At 43.9% G+C, this 23,162-nt stretch overlaps 1 protein-coding gene across 2 annotated transcripts in view; it reads left to right on the top strand.

Annotated features, from left to right (window-relative positions):
- Window positions 1-23,162, top strand: part of si (sucrase-isomaltase) — a 105,957-nt gene that overhangs the window by 49,481 nt on the left and 33,314 nt on the right. For both annotated transcript variants that reach the window (XM_084442477.1, XM_084442478.1), the window contains exons 20-29: window positions 4,465-4,521; window positions 6,813-6,937; window positions 10,887-10,975; window positions 11,909-11,958; window positions 14,014-14,187; window positions 15,738-15,887; window positions 16,590-16,796; window positions 17,067-17,221; window positions 17,903-18,071; window positions 18,922-19,018. In XM_084442477.1, coding sequence (XP_084298603.1) covers window positions 4,465-4,521; window positions 6,813-6,937; window positions 10,887-10,975; window positions 11,909-11,958; window positions 14,014-14,187; window positions 15,738-15,887; window positions 16,590-16,796; window positions 17,067-17,221; window positions 17,903-18,071; window positions 18,922-19,018 — 1,273 coding nt within the window. The remainder of the gene's footprint in view (window positions 1-4,464; window positions 4,522-6,812; window positions 6,938-10,886; window positions 10,976-11,908; window positions 11,959-14,013; window positions 14,188-15,737; window positions 15,888-16,589; window positions 16,797-17,066; window positions 17,222-17,902; window positions 18,072-18,921; window positions 19,019-23,162) is intronic.

The following is a 23,162-nucleotide window of genomic DNA, read 5'->3' as shown; positions in this document are numbered from 1 at the left end:
CCAAGAAACTCCATAAACTCCGTCCAACGAGCAAAGGCTGGCCCGATATCTATCCGACTTTTGCTACTTCTTCGGTCACTGAGCTTTTGAGATTCGTATGGCACGGTTCGCCGGGGCTCAGGTGGAGAAACAGGACGACGAAACTCAGCCATTGTACCAAAGGTTTAGCTGAAAAGAGTGAGCGGAAGTGGACGGAAAAGCTGCTGTTTTATAGTCGCACACACACTAACCAATAACTATAATGTTGCTAATTCATGGAAGTATAATGTTAGCTGGCTACTGTTAATCTCACACTGGTGAAGCTAGAATAGTACCTGGCAACCCAGTGCACAGTACCAACGATGTAATACTCTTGGCTGGGATGATATCAACAGAGTGTCATTGTCGGGCCGTCAAAATTTCATAATGTAATAATTTCAGACAAAATATAATTTTTTATGGAAAAGCAATACTTTTACTCTGCAGCCTTCGCAAAGCCCTATGGATGTATTATTTTAGATTTTTTTTACATTTTTATCCACATATTACATATTATACCTTTAATATAAGTGTAAATGGAAATGCGTTTTTAATCCACATATCAACAACGTGGGCGGAAATACGTAGCCATTGGCACGCGCCGGTTCCAGACCAGCACGGAGCAGGCTTCTGTGGCAGCTAGCAAGAAAGCATTAAAATAGATCCTGGTCAAGGTTGGAGTCCAGACGAGACAAGACAAGTGTCTACTTTCAATTTGGTCGGACGAAAATATACAAGCACAAACAGGATGTAACATTCGATTGTCAGCTGGACAGAGCCGACTGGATCTCAAACGGATCGGGTTGAAGATACTCGAAACGCATATTAATGCCAGGTGTAAATGTAATCAGGCTAAATAATTATCTAGATACAATCTCGATACGAGACACATTTTAATGCAAGCTGTAAACGGGGTCACAGAGATCCAAAAAGTCCGGTCAACCGAACGAGTGTCAAAACCGTAAATAACCGTAATTTTACTGTAACGTGGTTATTTGATTGCAATTTCAATGCCGTTCCTTTTGTTATAGAGGGTATTTATTGATTTATTCTGACTGTAAATTAAATACATATTCTATTTTGTAAAACTGGTCTAATTTGACATCACTTTCAGAGTTACGAACATTTCTGAGATCCGAAAACACCCTCATTCCCGATGGGTTGGGATCTGTGATTTCTACTGTAGGTGGAGCTGTTCATTGAAGCGTCCGGAGGCAAAGCGCATCTATTCTTACCATCACAGAGGAGAACAATAAATAAATAAATGAAATAACATATTCCTGCGAATGAAATAGAAACATTCAAAACAGAACTATTTTGCAGACCACACAACCACTGTAAACCTCCACCCTGTGGAGGACTATGTGTCGTCTCTATAACGTTAACTTTACAGTGGTTGTGCAGTCGGCAAAATAGTTCTGTTTCAAAAGTAACTGTTGCTTCAACATTCGGTTGGCAAATAGCCTACATTTCACAGGACAGCATACTGACACCAAGTAAGATTAAACCATGAGCTTCCCGTCTCGGAAAAAGCTACACATTGTCATGTTTACCATGGCCCCGTCCACTTCCTTTGTGACCTAATATGAGCTGGATGAAAATGTCAATCTAGCTCAATACTTGAGCGATCAGTGAAATTATGGTCTCTACGGTTCAAATTAGCCTACCGTGCTTATCCTTTAATCGACTACTGTCAACAGCCAGTAGTGCGACAAAGAGAACATTAAAGTTTCAGATATTTGGATAGATTGCTGGTGGGGGTGGGACAGTTCAGTCCTCAGAAAAAAACGGCTGGTCTCATTTGCAATGTGTCCTGTTAGCTCATACTAATGTGATTGTTTGAATTTTGTAGTAGTCCACAAACCGATACATCAATAGTTGACATAAAATAAAATGCATTCAATTCAGATACTACTTTATTGACATAGAAAACCACCACATACTTCTATAGACCTAATGAATATGCAGCTTGTGTTTATATACATAGGAATATGTAACCGGTGAAGCCTAGACTATGGCCCAATCCCAATACCCCCCCCCCCTCCCCCCTAGTTCTGGAGCCTGGGTAGTGGCCCTTCAGAATGGAGCCACAAGGGATAGGGGTTGAAATCTTTACCTAAGAAATGGGACACCACTCGCTAGGTCTTCAGTCGGAATTGTATAAGTTCCTGGGATGTTACAGTATGATTACTATTATTATAGTGACAAATCTGACAAAATTTCAGGACAGAACAAGACAGATTAATCAATTGTACAGCCAGGAAACATGTTTACACATCGGCTATTAACGTTAGTCCTGCCCATAGAAATGCATTAGTAGTGCAGAAAAAATGGTAATGGATTATTTTTCAGACTTCATGAACGGGACATGGAATTAAGTCACTTAAAAATAGTTGTTTACATGAAGTTCTATTGATTAGGTTAGATTCAACATTGCACTGTAGCCTACTGGAACATCAAAATGCTGTTAAGTTAGGCTAACAATGAAATGCAGTTGACATCGTGAATAGCATTATTTTTTTCCTGAAATTAGTGTCATAACAAACCATTTACATATTCCTTTGCATCTACTTTAAACTAAGCTATTTCACAGATTTGACAATTTTTGAATGTTTATTTGCGAAGATATCGGGCTTCTTTCCCATGTTTTTTCACGGCACCGGCAGTAATGTTTCATATCACTGCCTCAGTTCGCAAAGCATTGCGTAAGTTTTCATCTATCCCTCGGTTTCAAGTCAGCATCTGAAAACTCTAATTTTGGAGGGCTGTTTGAACGTCCACTAGCCCTCAATATGCCCCCTAGCCCTAGAAGCTAAAAGGAATGGGACACACTACCCTACATATGAATGTGCAAAATGTAGGGGTAGGGCCAAATGCTAGGGCTTAGGGGGGTATTGGGATTGGGCGTATGTCTACATCTTTAAATTTAGCTGAGTTTGAACTGTTATGCACTCCCCTGACACTCTTAACAACTGTTGCCACTGCACGTGCCTATTGCGTTTGCCTATTGCCAATACCCTAGCTGTTTTCCTCAGTCGTTCTGCATGACCATTTTCAGGGCCAGTGTTTCACTTCGTCTAAAGCCTCTGAAACCGTACAGCATTTCTGTTTCACCTTTCTTTACTGTTCTGTCTTTTTTAAATTTCTACCTCTCTCTCTCTATGTCTCTGTCTCCCCTTCTCTCCCCCTCCTCTCTCTCTCCCTCCCTCTCACTCTCTCTCCCCCCACATTTCCCTCTCTTTCTACCTCTCTCTCTCTCTCTAATGATATCTGGGGTCTGTCAGATCAGAGGAGATCTCTGAACTTTGATCTCCAGTGTGCGTGGTAATACTCCTAATACTGGGGAGTTCTGGTCCTGTCGCCTGGAGTCCACCCCTCTCCACCTCCTCTTCTAACCATTCCTCTCCTCTGTCTCACCCCTTTTTTCATTACCTTCATCAAGCGCCGGCTCCTTCGTCTCATCTCTGTTCTCTTAATCAGGTGTGATCTCCTGTCATCCCTCTCTCTCTCTCTCCCCCCTCTCTCTCTCTGCCTCATCGTAATCTTGCCCTAACATTGTTACAACCTCAGATCAACCTGTCTTTACAAATCTTTAGCGGAGATCACCTGCTCTAGTCATCTCACCCCACCACAGCTCCTCTCTCTGTCCCACTCAATCACCGCTAGCTTCCAACGCTAACGATAGCGGTCAGGCGTTGAGCGGTAGGAACGAATCAGACACTGTAAAAGAGGTTGTGGGAGGGGCTCATGTCTAAGGGCCAGCAGCGTGACTGGGAACCAACTAGAGCTGCGGATGATAGCTCACAAACCAACAGGAAGTAGTTAGGTGTAATGAAACATCAAGGTCGTCATCTAGTCCAAATTACGTCTCTTAAATTCCTGTTCTCACTGCCTACCTCTCAAAGCCCTCATGGTGGAACTGTGCGGACCAGAAATACATAACAATAGGACACGATTAAATTGAAAGCGGGGTGGGGGTGTGCTTCAAATGAGAGAGGGCAGGGAGGGCTACAGATGATATCCTTCAACATCTTTTAGAAGGACACAAGATTCTCTCTCTTTTTCTCTCCTTAGATCTCTCGCTCTGTCCTCTTGTTCTCTTTTCCCTCCTGTCAAGAGTGACAGTGATTAGAAATGACAACGGCATGGCTGAACACCGAGCCCAGCCTTGTTATGGATTACTCCTGTCTGTCCCCGTAACATGCTGTCGCCCATCGCACATCGCTTGATGCTGCCTATAACCTTCACCATCTATTCTTGCATCGTAGTGTGCTCAACTGCCACATGTCATACAACTTTGTGAAAACACAACTTGACTGTCTTTTTTAGGGGAGTTCTGAAACAAAGCAGATTGTTATGCCTTTGCGGCTATCACATGCTGTACTGGCTTGACATTGGTTCGATGTCCTTGTTTCTTTCTGAATTGCTATTGGTTGATTTCCGCAGGGGGTGGATCGGGTCAGAGCCTACATCCCGGATGCTGTATGGTATGAGTACGAGACGGTGAGATTCCTACTTCCTGTTTACCATTAACTGTTTCCTGGGCATTGTTCAAGCTTTTCATCCAATCTTACAAAACCACCATGATCTGGAGTTGCTGTAACTAGCCAGCTGTTTGAAGTAGCACATCAGCAACGCATGCCTATGATAGACCAGACATCCCGGTTTGTGCGGGATTGTCCCAGTTTCAAGCTGGGTGTCCCGAATCCCAACAAAATATTTGTAAAACACTTAAATGTCCTGGTTTTCAACATTCACTACCACATTGTCTTGTTTCTATTACTAAGATCCTGGCTCCAGACCCTGAATCTTCGAAAAACTATTCAGTTGAATAAAGACATGAAAGGCACTCGCAATTTACTCTTTGCTATGTCCCGCCCCCTTGGTTACTGTTGCTACGCCTGTCAAGCTTTTGGTCCAGCATATTAAAACATGACATTTACTATGATATCAGTGAGAGAAATCAAACAGGCTGATGACATAACTCAATCAGGAGACAAAACATAATTTAACATTTGCTGAGGTGCTGTCCATGGTGTTGACTATGCTAAATGTGCCATCAGTAGGTGCCGTGATGTGTGAAGCAGGCCTATGCATGACACAAGAGAGTGCTTCGGACATACTGTAGATAGCCTAACACTTGAACCCTGAAAATAAATATAAATCATGAATTCATATAATTATAATTATAGTTCTTAATCAATTAAGATTCTTGATGAAAAACGGCGTGTTGCGAGTGCATGAACATGACATAACTTAAGGGACCCGGTTTTGGGTTTTGAAAATGTGGTCACCCTAGCCTACGAGCGGTGACAACCCTGGACACCGGCCATGTGTTTCCATTCCCAAAGCTACGTTAGTGAACATAGCTGACTCATAGCTGGCTAGCAAAGCTATGTTCGTGAACTGAGCTAACTCATAGTTGGCAAACAAAACTACGTTAGTGAACAGGGGTAACTCATAGCTGGCTAGCAAAGCTATGTTCGTGAACTGAGCTAACTCATAGTTGGCAAACAAAACTACGTTAGTGAACAGGGGTAACTCATAGCTGGCTAGCAAAGCTACTTTAGCGAACAGAGTTAACTCATAGCTGGCTTGCAAAGCTACTTTAGCGAACAGAGTTAACTCATAGCTGGATAGCAAAGAGGCTCCAGATTGTGGCCTGAAGGTCTTAATGCTTAGTTGATTAGCTTCATAGAGGAATGGATGTGGAAACACAGAGGTTCTCTATACAAAACAAGATGTTGGATCTTTGTAATTCGTTATTCCTGGGTCTGTGATAGAGATACACACAAGATAAATGTGTAAGAAAAGAGAGGAGAGGGAGGGAAAAAACTAGATAATATCTCCCATTGGAGAGATTAAAGAGGAGCAGAGTTTCTGTGGGACCTTATTTGGGGCGCCACGTGGCAGTGTAAGGAGCCTTTGATTAGATTGGATGCCTCTGCGCTGGCCCTTGTCCTGGTTTCTCCCCTGTGGTTAGGGAGGCAGGGGTATACCTGTAGATTTAAATGGCCTGAAAAGAGAAGAGGAGAGGAGTGGGACTCTCCTTAAGGCTGGTAGTGACAGTGGAGATGAGATCTGAAATTACTCATAGTCGCCCTAGTAACCCCCTCCCTTTCTCTCTCTCTCTCTCACACACACACACACACACTTTCTACATCCTCTTCACTGACTGAGAAAGGAGAGAATGAGAGAGGGAGAGAAGCAAAGAGGAGTGCATTAAATCGGCTGGTCTGAGCGTTCTGCCCTGAGAGGCCTGGACTTAGCTGTGGTGTGGAATGCCTCTTATTATGGTCTCTAAGCTACTGTAGCAAGGGACACAGAAGGCAAGGCAAGTTTATTTGTGTAGCACATTTCAGCAACAAGGCAATTCAAAGTGCTTTACATGAGACATTAAAAGCATCACGACAAAGTGCAAGAAATTCATAAAAGGTCATAAAACGAAATAAGAACTATAGAAGGACATTTAAAACAAAATGCAGGGAACATAAAATACAGGAATAAAAGTTACAATGCAGTGTATGAATGGATAATTATCTGATTTAATAAAAAGCAGCGGCAAAAATAAAAGTCTTCAGTCTTGATTTAAATGAACTGAGAGTTGCAGCAGACCTGCAGCAGAAGAGATAGAGAGAGAGACAGGCAGACAGAGAGGTAGAGAAATAAGAGAGACAGGGAGACAGATTTTAGAATATTTTTGTATTATTAGAATTTCATAATGACACACCCATCCCCCAAACACATTTGTTTACTAAAACGTGTTGTCCTGTGCACAAATGCTGACCTATCAGATGGAGCGGGTTACTGAGCGTAAGCAGCATGTTGAGATGTACCTGCCTGCAGACAAGCTGGGTTTACACATCAGAGGTGGAGCTGTTCTTCCCACTCAGAGGCCTGCTGTCACTACTACCTACAGGTACACACACACTCACACACACACAAACGTGCATGCATAGATGCACACGCACGCAAACACAAGTGTGCGCAGGTGTGCACACACCAAAGTTATAATAGTTTTGCTTTTTTCATTCGTTTTTATTTTTAGATTGTTTAAATTTTTTGTTTTCAATTTCAGTTTAGTTTTAATTAGTTTTTAATTCAGGTTTGCTAGTTTATTATTTATTTTTGTTGTTGTTAAATACTTAGTTTTACTTAGTTACCATAGACCCCTCACCGTGTGGAGTGACCAATCATTGCTGTCCATGCAAACAGGACACACCTCAGTCTCCTGCCCTAAGTGTGGACAGGACAGATCTCTTTCTCTCAGTGCTTTCTCAAGTTTTTCTCTCTCGTGTTCTCCTTGTTACATGTAACCAAAGATCCAAGGTTGTGCCTGATTGATGAAAAGCAATCTGTATCTGTGGAAGTGAGATCTCTGAGTAGTTGACGCCAGGGTCTTAATAATTTCCACACATTCTTCAAGCGATCCACCTCTGGCGAGAGCAGAGGGTTTGGACGAGACATTTGCAACTTATAAACTTTTGAACCATTTCAGTTTGCTGTAAGCTACGCCGAACAGTTCTGAAATTGAACTCTGAATTTCCGCGAATATCAACTGTTACGACCAGCTAGCCTGGCTCGTATTTTATAAGGCCTAGCTGACCCGCAACCTACAATTTCCCTACCTGGTGTAACAACGTGGACCTGAACCTAACTAAGTGTACGTAAGACTAGACTAACTAGGGGGTTGCAGCTCTGGCTTACCAGCTGCCAGAAGTCCAAGGTGTACAGCGGCATTCTTCTCCGTTGTTCTCTGGCCAGCCCATGTGCTGAGGACGCTCTCCTCGCCCAGCTCGCTCCTTGTTTGTGGTACGTTTAGTTGTAATTTTATTTTGGTAGGTGCACCAAAGTCCCAAGCCCGATAAAGAAAATTCCCCAAATCATGTCCAACTGATACAGCTGATGGCAGGTGTGCTGATTTCAGCCCGAAACTACACCCCCTAATGTGATTATGAGTCTCTTCCTACCAATCCGCCTGTATCTAAACACCTTATCCTAACATGAACGTTCGCTAACAGTCTACCATCACTGTCTCAACGGGAGCGCAGGCGCGATACACCCTGCATCAAACCGAGCAGCCATCAGTCACATGCCTCTTCACTTCTTCAAGCTAAACAACGCCTCTGGACACACCGGCGTAACACACTAGCGTAAGGTTGCAACCCAGCTGTTCTCCGTTGTTGTGGTGTTGATGCAAGGGTTGTTCTATAAGCTTAGAGGATTTAGGATAGGCTGTGATAATCTATCACATCATTCATTTAATTTCTGCTGTGTTTTCCTATATCCCCATTTGTTTTTCCATCTATTATTGAATTGTTTTCATGTTATTTTGATAATTGATTAGTATAACTTATATTAGTACATATTCAGCTTTGATCACGTCATGGCATCATCACATGATCTTTAGGTCACTTGATTGAGTCAAGACCTTCTCTTTCAGACTGAGATTGATGAATTAGACTATTGAAAAAGGTTGTTTCCCTGTACAGAACAGGGTGGTGCCCCATATACAAGTTGATTTAATGTATTAAATACATATTCCTTAATATTTGTGATAACTGCATTATAATCATAAATATAGTAATATTTCCATAGTTCTAACTCTTCGAATGCTACATATTTTGGTTCCCCCGTGTGCTAAATCTAAGATCCATGTTAACATCCCAGACTGTGATCAAAAGTGTTAAGATGTTTTTGTGTGCACGGTGAAACTTAACTGCATTTATTGTCCCAGCTTGGTCGTATCCCTTCCCCCTCAGTGATAAAAGAGTTTTTGGCATTTGGTGATCATTTGTATGGCATGGATCTGAACCAAGAGCATTATCATGCTAAGATTGTACCCACATTAGTTCATGAGCCGGTGTGGAAGGTTGCATATTACAGATAATAGCAGAATGGCAGAGTTCCGTTTCGAATGCTGTGTTGCTTCACAATAGTTCAAGGCGATCGACCCTCGACTCTCTGCGTCACAACGCTAGCTTAGCTAGCTAGCACTTGTTAACCCAGCTCACACAAAGCTGTAGGAGATTTGGGACGAAATACAGCCAGAGGGGCATTTCAACTAAATTTGCTACCTCATCCTGTACCGTAGGCAGAGCCAGACCTTCCCCTTTTGTGTCCCCTAATACTCATGCACAAGAGACTGATGCTCTTCGCGACCATGAACAACGCACTTGTCGGACCTGCCCCGAAATTTGGTGCGTGTAGGAACCACGGCTCCTACCACTGATCCTACCTCTAACCAAGCAATAGCCACATTGCTAACCACTTGCTAACTATTAGCTATCCTCCTGCTAACTAACTGGCATAGAGCCACTACTAGTAAACATAGCTAAACTAAAATCACAGACCAGTGACGACTTCTTACTTGAAATTGTATGACTTTGTTTTTACAACAAACAGTGTTGTCAGTGTTTTAAAACACTTTTAGGAAAAGTACATAATTAGACAACAGTTATCCCCTCATTTGGACACATTTCACAATCATTTGTGTCATCCTTGGGCTTTCCCTGCAGTCATCATACTACTACTGCTGAAGCATGTTAAATCATTTCAGTGATTTTAAATTTCAGGAGAATCCCCAGCTTCTCCCAAACCTCTACTGTGAAACTGTTTAGAGTTTGGTAACGTGCAAGAGCAACTAATTCAAGCAAGCAGGCAGAAGAGCAGCCTACCGGAGCAATTAGCGGCCAAACCAGCAACCTCTGAGGCTATCGACTTACAAGCTCAGCAATGTGAGCTTGTGGAAAGACCTAGGGGCGAGGCCTAACACTGCCACGAGCAGCTGGACATATTCCAGGTCGAGTATGATCAGCTCATATGGCAAAAACAAGCCCTGGAAGGGGGGTTGTAGAAGACCAGAAGTCAAGTACACAACTCACCCCAGTATGACACTGGACAAACCACCCAACTTGAGTCCCACACCTGGGGTAGGTAACGGGAGCCTCCTCCAAGAAGGAGCTCAGAATATCACCCCCGAGAACTAGGTTTGGGTGGGAATCCCCAACCATCAACATCCTTAGGGCCCTCTTTCAGAAACCTGCCCAGCGGCCCCCCACGTTCCTTTCATAGGTCTTATGGGTTTCCGGCCGCCTTCGAGCCTCCAGTCAGGTTGAACAACATGCCACAATCTTTTCAAAGATCCTATGTGGCCCCGCATTCTTTCGGTCTGCCAGCCATGACCGGCAATGCACCGAGATCCACTCAGAGGCCCCATGTACAGTATGTACTACTGTAAATAGGACCGATCGTCATTGCGCATACGCAGAAGTAGGAAGGAGCAGGAGATTTGTTCCCACAGGGAACAGACTTGCTGACCCCGCAGTCTGTTCGCTGAAAATGTCGGTTAGGAACAGTTGTGTAGGCGAAGCCCACTTATACAGTGGTGCACCGTACCAGGTTGGGCACAGTTGTGTATATGGGTTCTGTTAGCTAGGTGTCACTAGGCAATAGGAGCTAGCCCTGTGGGGCTCCACTCATAGAACTAGGGTTACAATGCGAAACCATCGTTTTAGTTAGTTATAATTTTTATGTAAAGCCTAGTTGTTTTTTTTGTTTTTTTTAATTAACAAAATAACCTTAGCACACACACACACACACACACACACACACACACACACACACAACCCCCCCCCCCTCCCCCCCCCACACACACACATTAAAAATACACACTCAGACAGTCGCACTAATGCAACATGAAAACTAGTACACTCATCTCTTTTTCCCCCTTTGGCTTTGTTCTAAAAAAACATGTCTGCCTGTGTGTGTGTGTGTGTGTGTGTGTGTGTGTGTGTGTGTGTGTGTGTGTGTGTGTGTGTGTGTGTGTGTGTGCGTGCGTGCGTGTGTGTGTGGGTGTGTTCCCACAGTCGGCGTAACCCCATGGGTTTGCTAGTAGCTCTCGATGACAACAAGCAGGCAGCAGGAGAGCTATTCTGGGACGACGGAGACTCACGAGGTATTGCAGTATAGCAGCACAGTGTGGCTGATTTGTACCAGTGTGTGTGTGTGTGTGTGTTTGTGGATATATATGCATGTGTGTGTGTGTGTGTGTGTGTGTGTGTGTGTGTGTGTGGATATGCATGCGTGTGTGCGCGCGCGTATGTATACTGATATTAATATAATCCCTGCTGCCTTGTTGTGACAGACCATCTCTCAACATATGATGAGCTCCAGCAGAATGACCTCTGTGGGGTGCTGAGCTCTCAATGCAGCATTCACTCTCACCGGCCTCGGGTTCACACACTTCACACAGTCACTCATACCGGCCTCGGGTTCACACACTTCACACATTCACTCTCACCGGCCTCGGGTTCACACACTTCACACATTCACTCACACCGGCCTCGGGTTCACTCACTTCACACATTCACTCACACCGGCCTCGGGTTCACACACTTCACACAGTCACTCACACCGGCCTTGGGTTCACACACTTCACACATTCACTCACACCGGCCTCGGGTTCACAGACTTCACACAGTCACTCTCACCAGCCTCGGGTTCACACACTTCACACATTCACTCACACCGGCCTCGGGTTCACACACTTCACACAGTCACTCACACCGGCCTTGGGTTCACACACTTCACACATTCACTCACACCGGCCTCGGGTTCACAGACTTCACACAGTCACTCTCACCAGCCTCGGGTTCACACACTTCACACAGTCACTCTCACCGGCCTCGGGTTCACACACTTGAAACAATCACTGGACACGTCCCCCTACGTCCACCCTGTTTGAATCATTGTCATCTGCGCTGTAGCTAAAGAGCACATACAGTCATAAATACATAAACAACACAATCCATTGGTGTTATTCACTATCAAAAATTGGTTTGAGGAAGAGAGATTACGGTCATATTTAGCCTTGTCTTGACCCTTCCAGATACCGTTGGATCGGGCAACCACATCCACTACCGTTTCTCAGTGGTTTATGTGAGTAGCTTCAATTCTTAAACACTTTGTTTTTAAAGTTCAGACTCCAAGAGATAAAGTACCATGACATAACGCCACAGTTCAGTAATGTTACATGACCGCTGACCCACTGGGCCAAGACGACTTCAAGCAGCCTTACGTATTCCCTTATATGTTTAATGGATTGTTTTTTATGATTTCTATTTTATGGTCGGAAATATTCCCAAATGTATAAGCCTAGGTGTTAGGATTTTGTAAAAATGGCCAACGTATAGCCTTTGTCCTTGTTGTTGTCCTTGTTATCCCCCCGTCTCTCTCTCTGTCTCTCTCTCTCTCCTCCCCTCTCTATCTCTCTCCATCTTTAGTGTACTTACTGAGAGTATCCCATATTGTTGGGTCATCAGTGGCACTTCCGTGACCGTGGAGAGCGAAGGTCCGTTTCTCAATGGATTTGTCATCTAGGAGGGTTAATAAACTAACTTAGTCGGGGTGTATTTTTAAAAAGGGCGGGACATTTTGTGAGAGACCAAAATCCAAAATGGCTGTCATGGAAATTAACTTTTTAATGGTTTGACCTACAATGATGCACAATACATGGTTTCAGAGCTTATTTTGGTCAAGTAATACATATTTGGTGTTTATATAATGATTTGACCTATTTTTGACCTTCAAATGCAAGATGGCTGCCAATTTCGAGCTCTAAAAGGCATTTTTTTCAAAATTGTCACGGAGCCTTCATATTAGGCTCTAATGAAATCTCTGCTCATGATGAGTTGAATAATATGAGGTCAATAAAGCCAACGTCTGCGGTTTCCCATTAAATAGGGTAGGCTACTGAGAATATGGGTTCCAGCTCATCCCATCACATTTTTATAATGAACAAAAAATTAATTTGTCACTATAGCCTAACATAAAATAGTATTCTGTATGCAAAGCTAGCAAGGTTAGTTGCTTGAGCTGAATTTAAAGGTCAACTCAAAACAAACAATAAAATTAACTTCAAAATTAAAACAGAATCCTAGGCTGCTAAATTTCATCAACACACAGTAAAGGGAACTTGTCTTCGAACTCAGCTGACTGTCTAGCCCTAATCCCTGTTGTGCAATGTCCCTTTTCAGTACAGTTTTAGTTTTTCTTAAGAGTATGGACTTTTAAGCTTGACCTTGTTGGGAGGCAACGGCCCTTTTTCAGTCAAGCATTTTCAGTTTAGCTCAGTCAGTCTGTGAAGCAGAGTGTCAGCACTTGCACAAGCTCGTTAACGTTACACACTTCAAGACACTTTGTTTGAGAATATCAATGTTATTCACTAGTTTAAAGATAGTTCTACCATCAAGAACATATAAAACAAAAGCAAAACATTTTTATTTGTAGAAGTCATCATTGATATTTAGTGTCAGCTAACGTTAGGTAACGTTAATATTAAGTAAATTTTAATGTTTGTTTTGAGTTCACCTTTAAATTCAGCTCAAGCAACTAACCTTGTTAGCTTTGCATACAGAATACGATTTTATGTTAGGCTATAGTGCAAAATTATTTTTGGTACATTATGAAAATGTGATGGAATGAACTGGACACCATATTCTCAGTAGCCTATCCTATTTAATGGGAAACCGCAACTTATACTGTATATTATTCAACTCATCATGAGCAGAGCTTTCATTAGAGCCTAATATGAAGGCTCTGTGACGATTTTGAAAAAAATGCCTTTTAGAGCTCGAAATTGGCAGCCATCTTGCATTTGAAGGTCAGAAATAGGTCTAATCATTATATAAATACCAAATATGTATTCCTTGACCAAAATAAGCATCTGAAACCATGTATTGTGCATCAGGTAGGTAGCTCAAACCATTAAAAAGTTAATTTCCACGGCAGACGTTTTGGATTTTGGTCTCTCACAAAATTTCCCTGCCTTTTTAAAAAAATACACACCGGCTAAATTTGTTTATTAACCCTCCTAGATGAAAAATCCATTGAGACGGACCTTCGCTCTCCACGGTCACGGAAGTGCCACAGATGACCCAACTACTATGCTCCCTTGGAAAAACTGTTCACTTCCATAATGTCTGTCTCTTCTAGGGTGTATTGACTATGCAGGTGATGCATGCTGGGTACAGGGATCCCAACAGCCTTGTGTTTGAGAACATCACCATTCTGGGCGTGTCAGACCCTCCCATGTCTGTCTCCATTAGCCACGGCAACAACACCACCCCACTGCCTGCCGCAAACTTCCACTTCAATACAGCTCAGAGGGTAACAGAAAAGCACACACACACACACACACATGTACTTGCAGACATACACACGCTCTGGCTCTGCCTACACAGTATAGTTCACTGTGTCATTGGGACGCTTGTAAATGTTACCAGTCTAAGCACATTTTACCATTGACAGACTGCCACAGACAATCACAATGGAGTGCCCCCCGCCACCCACACACACCCCTCTCTTTCTCCATTTCTCCATCCCTCCCTCCAGCCCTTTCTCTCACAGTGCCACAAGAGGAGAGAGAGGGGGGGGGGGTGGTCGGAGACAGGTAACAACTAACCTAATGGCTGGCTGAGACCAGCGATTGATGCCATTCGTATTAATAAGGCCTGGAAAGTGACATTTACTTTTCAAGGTTAGCCTGTGAGTGGGAAATATGACAGTATATTTTTTTTTTACATTACCAGGAAAGGATAGCGATAGATGCTTACCTATTGTTGGGATTGTGTGTATGTGTGTGTGCGCACACGTGTGTTTAGGCTTAGCGTCTAAGTAGGAGAATATGTCTCATCCAGTGACAGGCCAGAGTTATCTCCTGAGCAAGAGACTATTACATGTATGTGTCAAGACTAACTGTTAAGTGACGTTGAAAGTTATTGCGTCTGTCTGTGTGTGCGCGCTTGTGTACATGCCTGCAAATGTGCGCGCGTGCGTTCTCAAGGACACCCCGGTATTAGCAGAAATACTGTCACACACACACACCCGTGCGCATGTCAGACGGTGTGATGGATAGTATGGCGTTGAGTCTAAACACGGGTCCGGGTGCCATGTCATCACTCCTGGTCTCCAGCTCCTCAAGGCCTTGGGTTGTCAAGCCTGTCTCTTTATCACAAGTGATCGCCCATGCGTTGGGCACTGTTGAATATGATTACAGTACCTTCCAGCCTCCGACGTCAGTACGTGGTGTGGCGTGGTGGCTTCCATCGCTCTCCTTCTCTCACTTCCTTTCTTTCCTTTTCATATTCCTTTACTTCTGTCTTTTATCATCCTTCCACCACACTTCCCTGACACATCACATCCTATCAACGCCCCCTTCATCTCTCTCTCTCTTTCTCTTTTTCCTCTCACTCTCTTTCTCTCTTTTTCTCTCGTTCTCTTTCTCTCTCTTTCTTTTTCATTCTCCATTTCTCTCTCACTCTTTCCTTTCCCCCCTCCTCTTCTCCCTTCTACCTTCTCTCCCTGCTTTCTTCTTCCAATTATCTCCCCCCCCCTTTAAAAAAAACCCTCTCCCCTCTTCTGTTATCAACCTCCCCCTTCACCCTTCACGCAGAAGGGGCGGACTGGCCATCGGGAGCACCAGGAGTTTTCCCGGTGGCCTGGCGCGCCAACTGGCCTGCCACGCGGTGAATTGCCTGCTCCCCCCCCCATCAACAAATCGCACAGGACGCACCCCCCCCCCCCCCCCCCCCGGCAACAAATTGAAACTGAAAGTGTTCACTATCACCGTGTTGGCGGCTCGGCTCGTGGCCTGACTTGGACATGAGTCCCGGCATTAATTATTCACCCAGTCCGGCCCTGCCCCCCTCTCTCTCCAGGTTCTGTACCTGGTGGGTCTGGAGCTCCAGCTGGGCCAGAGCTACATGGTGCAGTGGGACCAGGTGCAGGAGGAGTACCAGCGCTTCGACTGCTACCCTGAGGAGAACAGCGACTCGGCCAAGTGCAGTGCCCGGGGATGCATCTGGGAGGTGTGTGGGGGGCACATGCACACATACACACACACATGCAAAATACACACACTCACGCAGAAGAGACCATATACATTAGAGCGGCCATATGAAGTCATGAGCAGACACAAACACACGCACACACACACACACACACACACACACACACACACACACACACTACAAAAAAAAGTGTAACAGTGGCTGATCAGATTACCTAGCCATGTTTGAAATCTGACCACGTGTGGGCTTGCAAGACTTAAGCATTTTTCAGTTATTATAGTCCTAACAGTTTCTCATTCAAATACATTATTATACCAGACAAGCATAGGCCTACTGTATGGATTGGAATTGGAAATGTTTATTTCAGTGTCATGCACCCCGGACAGGGTGCCCAGCCCGTAAGGACTTACAGGACACATCGATAGTAAACATACACACAAAATCAAACACAATCATTCCACAACAGACATCCCATTACAATCAAAAGTTAACTAATAGCTCCAGCCATCTTCTTCAAGCCATATTACATGTAAATAATTTTGCAGTTCTTAGAGTCCATGCTCTCTTAATAAAGGTAGCAGTAGTGAAAATCTCTTCTCTGAACAGCCACTCTAGCTTTGTATCATCTCCTAACTGTAAGTTCTAGTTCTTTAAAGAAACAGGTTTTTACCCCCCCTCTCTCTCTCTCTCTCCCTCTCTCTCTCCCTCTCCCTCCACCAGCCTTCCCACATCGCTGGTGTCCCGTGGTGCTTCTATCCCAGAGACTACGGCTACACCGCTTCCGCTGTGACCGAGGACGCATCCGGGATGGCCTTTGAACTCACCCGCAACGCCAAGTACCACAGCAGTGGACGCCCGGGCTCTCCCGACATCGACGCCCTCCGCGTGGAGATACGCTACCTCAGCGGACACATGCTCAAGTTCAAGGTTTGTGTGTGTGAGTGTGTGTGTGTGTGTGTGTGTGTGTGTGTGTGTCAGAGAAAGAAAGAGAGAGGTATAGAGAGCCGGAGCATGTGTGTGTTAGTGCGCCCCCATTTAAAGTACATCTCAATTCAGTTTTCTCTCTCTCCATCTGTCTATCTCTCTCTCCCTCTGTGTGTGTGTGTCAGAGAGACAGAGCGTGTGTGTTAGTTTGACCCCATTTACTGTACATCTCAATTCAATTATCTCTCCCTTTCTTTCTCTCTTTCTCTCTAGGTCTACGACCCCGCTAACAAGCGCTATGAGGTTCCCGTGCCCCTCTCTGTGCCCCCCGCGCCAGAGACTAATGAGAAGAACCGACTCTACAAGGTCGTGATCAACCACAACCCCTTCGGCATCCAGGTCATCAGGAAGAGCACGGGCGCCAAAATGTGAGCCCACGTCAGCGGCGAGCACACGCCGACGTCACGGAGGATCCCGGGCCGAGCCCAGAGCAACCCCCCCCCACACACCCTAGCCAACGCATCCATCTCAGCTCGTGTAGATCTGCCGTGTGACCGTTCCCTCGGACGGGCCTTTCAGATCTGGCGGAAGGGCCCTCCGGCTCCTTGTCTGTTCAACTTGAAATCAAGATTCAACATTCCTTTTATTCATCACATGCAATGTATGGTGTACAGTCACAGTGAAATGTTGCACTAACACCCAATTTTGAGTTAAGTTACAAATCTACAATTTTACAAAAAAAATACAAATGAACACAAAACACAATAGGTATAGGTACTGCATTTGTAACGCACTCCCCACCCAGTTGTTACACTGGCCCGGAGCGCCATTCACACACCAATGGCGGCAGCTGCCATGCAAGGAGCTTGCCTGCTCATTGGGAGAAATTTTGAATTCAGTGTCTTGCCCAAGGACACTTCGACAGATAGTCAGGAGGAGCTGGGATTCGAACCACCGACCCTACGATCACTGAACGACCCGCTCTACCAACTGAGCTATACCGCCGCCCTATAAGTACCCTTTCTATGAGTATAAGATTAAAAGAAATTAAATAAATCTCACTCTTTCTCAGGCTTTCTTTGTTTTTTTCTTTCCTCTCTGTCTCTCAGCTGGGACTCGGTGGTCCCGGGCTTCACCTTCTCAGACATGTTCATCCAGGTGTCCACTCGTCTGCCGTCTCACTACGTGTACGGCTTCGGGGAGACGGAGCACCCCACCTTCAGACACGACCTCCACTACCACACCTGGGGGATGTTTGCCAAGGACCAGCCCCCCGGGGTGAGACGGACGCACGCATGCACACACTGTAGATAAACACACACATACACATACTGAAGATACACACACAAACACTGCACATATTGTAGATACAAACAAACACACACATACTGTAGATACACACACAAACACTGCACATATTGTAGATACAAACACACACATACACATACTGTAGATACACACACAAACACTGCACATATTGTAGATACAAACAAACACACACATACTGTACAAACAAACACACACATACTGTAGATACACACACAAACACTGCACATATTGTAGATACAAACAAACACACACATACTGTAGATAAACAAATATGTACACATACTGTAGATACACACATAAACACACATATTGTAGATCCAAATCACACACACACACGCACACACATACTGCAGATAAACACACACATACACATACTGTAGATAGACACACAAACACACATACTGTACATATTCTACATACAAACACACACACACACACACATACTGTAGATAAACACGTACACATACTGTAAATACACACAAACACATATTGTAGATACAAACAAACACACACACATACTGTAGATATACACACACGTACATCGACTGTAGGTGAAGTATGGTGACAGCAGAAAGTGAGTGACCTGCCTCCCTCCGTCTTCATCTGCCAGGCATCCCTGGCACAACACAAACACACGCACACACACTCACACTCACACACGCACACACACACACACGCACACACATACACACACACACCCACACACACACACTGAAATGTACACATGCGCGCACACACACACAGGTAATGCAGACCTGTATGGCAGGACACAAATGCTATGTTTCTGTTAATCCTGCAGTATAAAATGAACTGTTATGGTGTACACCCCTTCCACATGGGCCTCGAGACAACGGCCCACGCACATGGGATACTGCTACTCAACAGCAATGCAATGGGTAAGGATCACACACACACACACACACACACACACACATACACACACACACACACACACACACACAAACATAGACTCATTGACATACACACACTCATGTTCACTCTCTAGTGAGCGTGCGCACACACACACACACTCTATAACAGTGCCTGAGTGTTCCTGTGTTGTGCATGTACTGTATGTACGTACATACGTATGTATGCATGTATGTATGTATGTATGTATGTATCCTCTATTTATGCATGCATACTGTATATATTATTGTTTTCTTGTAATTTTCTTGTAATCTAATTGTATCTATTGTATTTTTTATTATCTATGTATATTCTCTATTTCGCTGTACTTTTTTCCCGCTGCTGCTGTACTTTTTCCACTGCTAAAATTTTAAATTTCCCCCACAGGGATTATTAAAGTATCTTGTCTATCTGATCTTAAACATGTGCACGTGTCCTCGTCATACAGTATAGTACATGCATATATCTCCCAATATTTTAGCATAATTCCCTGTGACAAGATGTCTTATAATAACTTTATTTGTATAGTGCTTTGCAAACATGAATTGCACAAGGCGCCTCATAACAATGGACCTCATTTGCGAACACATTTACGAAAAAGCGAAGAGCAAATTTGTTCTTAAACAAATCGTCTCGTCTTCGTCTGCCAAGCATTGGGTACCATTCTTTATAATCATTGGTTTGATTTGGCGGGGGATCGAACCCCAATCTCAGGGCAGACACTCTAACCACAAGGCCACTGAGATGTCTTGTTTATGCACTACGTTTATTGTCATCCACCAACAGGCCAAGGCAAATTCCTCATAGGTGTAAGCCGACTTGGCTAAAGAAGAACCTGTTCACCCACACTTGATTCAAACGTGCTCCCTCTGACTTGCCAACCCACATACAAACCAGATACGCTATCAGTATATTGTACAGAAACTAATTCTTGGGGAGAGTTGTCCTAGCCTATAGTCTGGCTGCGATTCAACATTATCTGCATGTTTTGTGACAAGCACCCTTCCAATTAACATGGAGGCCGTACCATTTATAAAACCTTGACTTCTTCCAAAAATGTGCTCCAATTATCCACAAAAGCAATCTGTTTCTCTTTGCACACATTCATTATCCACTTGTTCAGATGCCAAAGACAACTTTACATTTCACCCCCTTTTGTGGGCCAGATACTACAATAGCTCTTCCACAGGCTTGTAATGTGTGTAAAAAGAGTATGGCAGTGCTCTTGAAGAACCTCTGACTGACATAGCCGGGTAGTGGTAACCCCTACAAGAACAACGTTTGTGTTCAGACTGCACAATTGGAACCTGTCTTTCAGTATCTGAAATCTCAGGCCCAGGAAAACACTTTACAACAGCTCCTTCGTCCTTGAACAGTATGACACACCAAGGTTATTATAGTTAACGAAAACTAACAAAAAAACGAAAACTAGGTGTGAAAAAACATTTTAGTTAACTGAAATAAAAATAAAAACTAGGGTTTACAAAAAAACGATAACTAACTAAAACTGTATTGTGTGTTTACAAAACTAACTAAAATAAACAAAAATTGTAGAGAAAATGTCCTTAGTTTTAGTCTTTTTCATTTCATACATAAGCCTAGTATTTTGGGTGGATATTAAATCTATCCTCCATTATTTATTTAGCTGTGCCCCTGAGCAGAAGTAATCTGACGTTCGCCAGATGGTTTGTTTTGCACAGAGTGAAACAACATGAACTCACGAGATCAGGAAGGTCTCACGAGGCTAGCACAGAAAAAAAAAAACTAAAATTAATACTGAAACTAATAAAAACTAAACTAAAACTAAGTATTATCAAAAAATAAAAACTAAACTAAACTAGCAAATCTGCTTTAAAAACTAATTAAAACTAAACTGAAATTGAACACAAAAAACGATATAAAAATAAAAACTATTATAACCCTGTGACACACGCATTCAGCACCTTGCTATATTCCTAAATACACACACACACACACGCATGCACACACAGACACACACAAAAAAACACACATATCACCCACAGAGACAGATGATACAGAGAGAATATTGTCCTTCTAACATTTCATTTTGAGATTTGCACAATAAGTGGCAATTCTATTGCAGTTTACCCCATTTTCTCTCTCTCTGTCTCTCTCTCTCTCTCTCTCTGTTGACACAGAAATAAAGTGTCAGGAGTCCGTAATCCAAATTTTCTGTCTTTTATTTACTTTCCTTTTCAACAAAAACCAGAGGCGTCATACCATGTCAGTTCTCAACACAAACCCCAATGAAAATTAGATATAATATACAAATTAAGTCCAGGTGCGTGCCACTACAATTAGCGAGTCAATAATGGTCCACAAAAGCGTGTGGATCTGGAATGCGCTCGGCCTATACGGGAATGCGCTCGGGCCTATAACGAAAACAACAACATTATATAGGCTAATATCTACTAAGTGTAGGCTATAGTAACCCAAAGCAAATGACATGCAGGATAGAAAGTTTCAACAAACTACGCCCGATGAACGTGACTAAGGTTCATCATTTAGTGGGTTAAAGGAAAAGGAAAGGAGTGGGTTTTGGTACTGTGCACTGTCGTCCTCCCCGGACTTGATTTCTATGGCAGGTAAGACACCGTCTTATCATCTTTTTTGTCAATTGCCAGCCTTTTGTTATCCAGTAAGTTCCTCTCACTTGTGTTAAAGTGTCTTGTAACCCGGAGTGCAATACTTCATTGTGCGCTCTTTTTAGGACTAGTTGAGAGAATACGTTGGAACCGGATAATATGCAAGGGTGCTTTTGCGCGTCGGCCCAGTAGGTCTCTTGGAGTCTTCCTCCGACACGCAAAAGCCCTGACTCATCCAAGAAGAGTTTCAGGCTTAACAACTTTGAGTTTCGATCCAGTTCTTTTCCATCCAGTAAGTTGTGTACTTCATTCTGAAAGCTCTCCTCTTGCGAAACCTTGACCCAGTACCTCTCTACGGACTGGATTTCATCACTGCATAGTGCCCCCGTTCACTTGTCTTGATTCCTTGCCTTGTGCGTAAAATGCAGTATCCAAGCGGTCACACGTAAAGCTTTTCCAAGTTTTCTGAATTGCTTCAGTTCCATTATTGGAGTTGGTTTTGACATTGGGTTTGAATCACAAAGTCCTCAATGTCCTCTACTTCCATTGCGCTCTGAAGGTGTTCTTTCATGTATGTCTCCTTATCAGAGGTTCGCAGCCATGTAGGCCCTCTCCACCACAACAAGTCCTCCTTCAGGGAATGTGCACTTGTCTGCACTCTCTCTGTACCCCTCTTTCTCTCTCTTTTTGTGTGTGGCTGTAAGCCAGCGCACCAAAGATAGCAATAGTCTGGTTGTCACTCCCTCCCTCCCTCCCTCCGTTGTGTTGTTGACCTGCAGTTCTATGTTGCTACCACAAGAGGCAGTGGTCCCGGAACATCAAAGCAAAAACACTATGACACCACACATTTTCCAGATCCTCTGTGGTGTAGTGGATAGGTTGTCCGCCTCCCATGCCGAAGGTCGCAGGTTAAATGCCGAAGGAAATCCGAGTTTGTGGTTGGTTGTTCATCTTGGAACACATGATACAAGAGGGGTACAAATTTGCGAGCACTTTTGAGGGTGGGTTGGGTGGCCAACTTTGGTGAGACAACACCGACAGTAAAACTAGCAAACAACAACACCATTTTACTAGCAACTAGCAAACAACACTACTAGCAAAGCTAGCGAACTAGCTTTAGACTAGACTAGAACTATTGTTGCTGTTAGCTCCTACTGTTCTTATAGCTATTGTTCGCATTAACTAGCTAGCATCCTAGCGTTTGCTAGCATTATAATACAAGCTAGCTAGTTAGCTAACGCTAGCTAATGCTAGGACACTAGCTAGCTAATGCAAACAGTAGCTCGGAAGCTAGCTAATATGAAGAGCTAGCTCGCTATTCAGTGTACACAAGCACCATCCACGTCAACACGGGTTAGACGTGGACACCAGGATCAGGCTAATATACGAAACGACCCAGGAATCGAGCTACGGACGACGCTTAGGGGGCGTGCTCCGCATATCGCAATACCACTGCGCAGGCACGCGTGCTGCCTCCACGCAGTTTCAGCGTATGTATAATGCTGTGTTGACACCGGGCGCAAAT

The sequence above is a fragment of the Borostomias antarcticus genome, assembly GCF_949987555.1.
Source record: "Borostomias antarcticus genome assembly, chromosome: 1".
In the NCBI taxonomy this organism is placed as follows: Eukaryota; Metazoa; Chordata; class Actinopteri; order Stomiiformes; family Stomiidae; genus Borostomias; species Borostomias antarcticus.
This window is presented reverse-complemented; position numbering and strand designations above follow the sequence as displayed.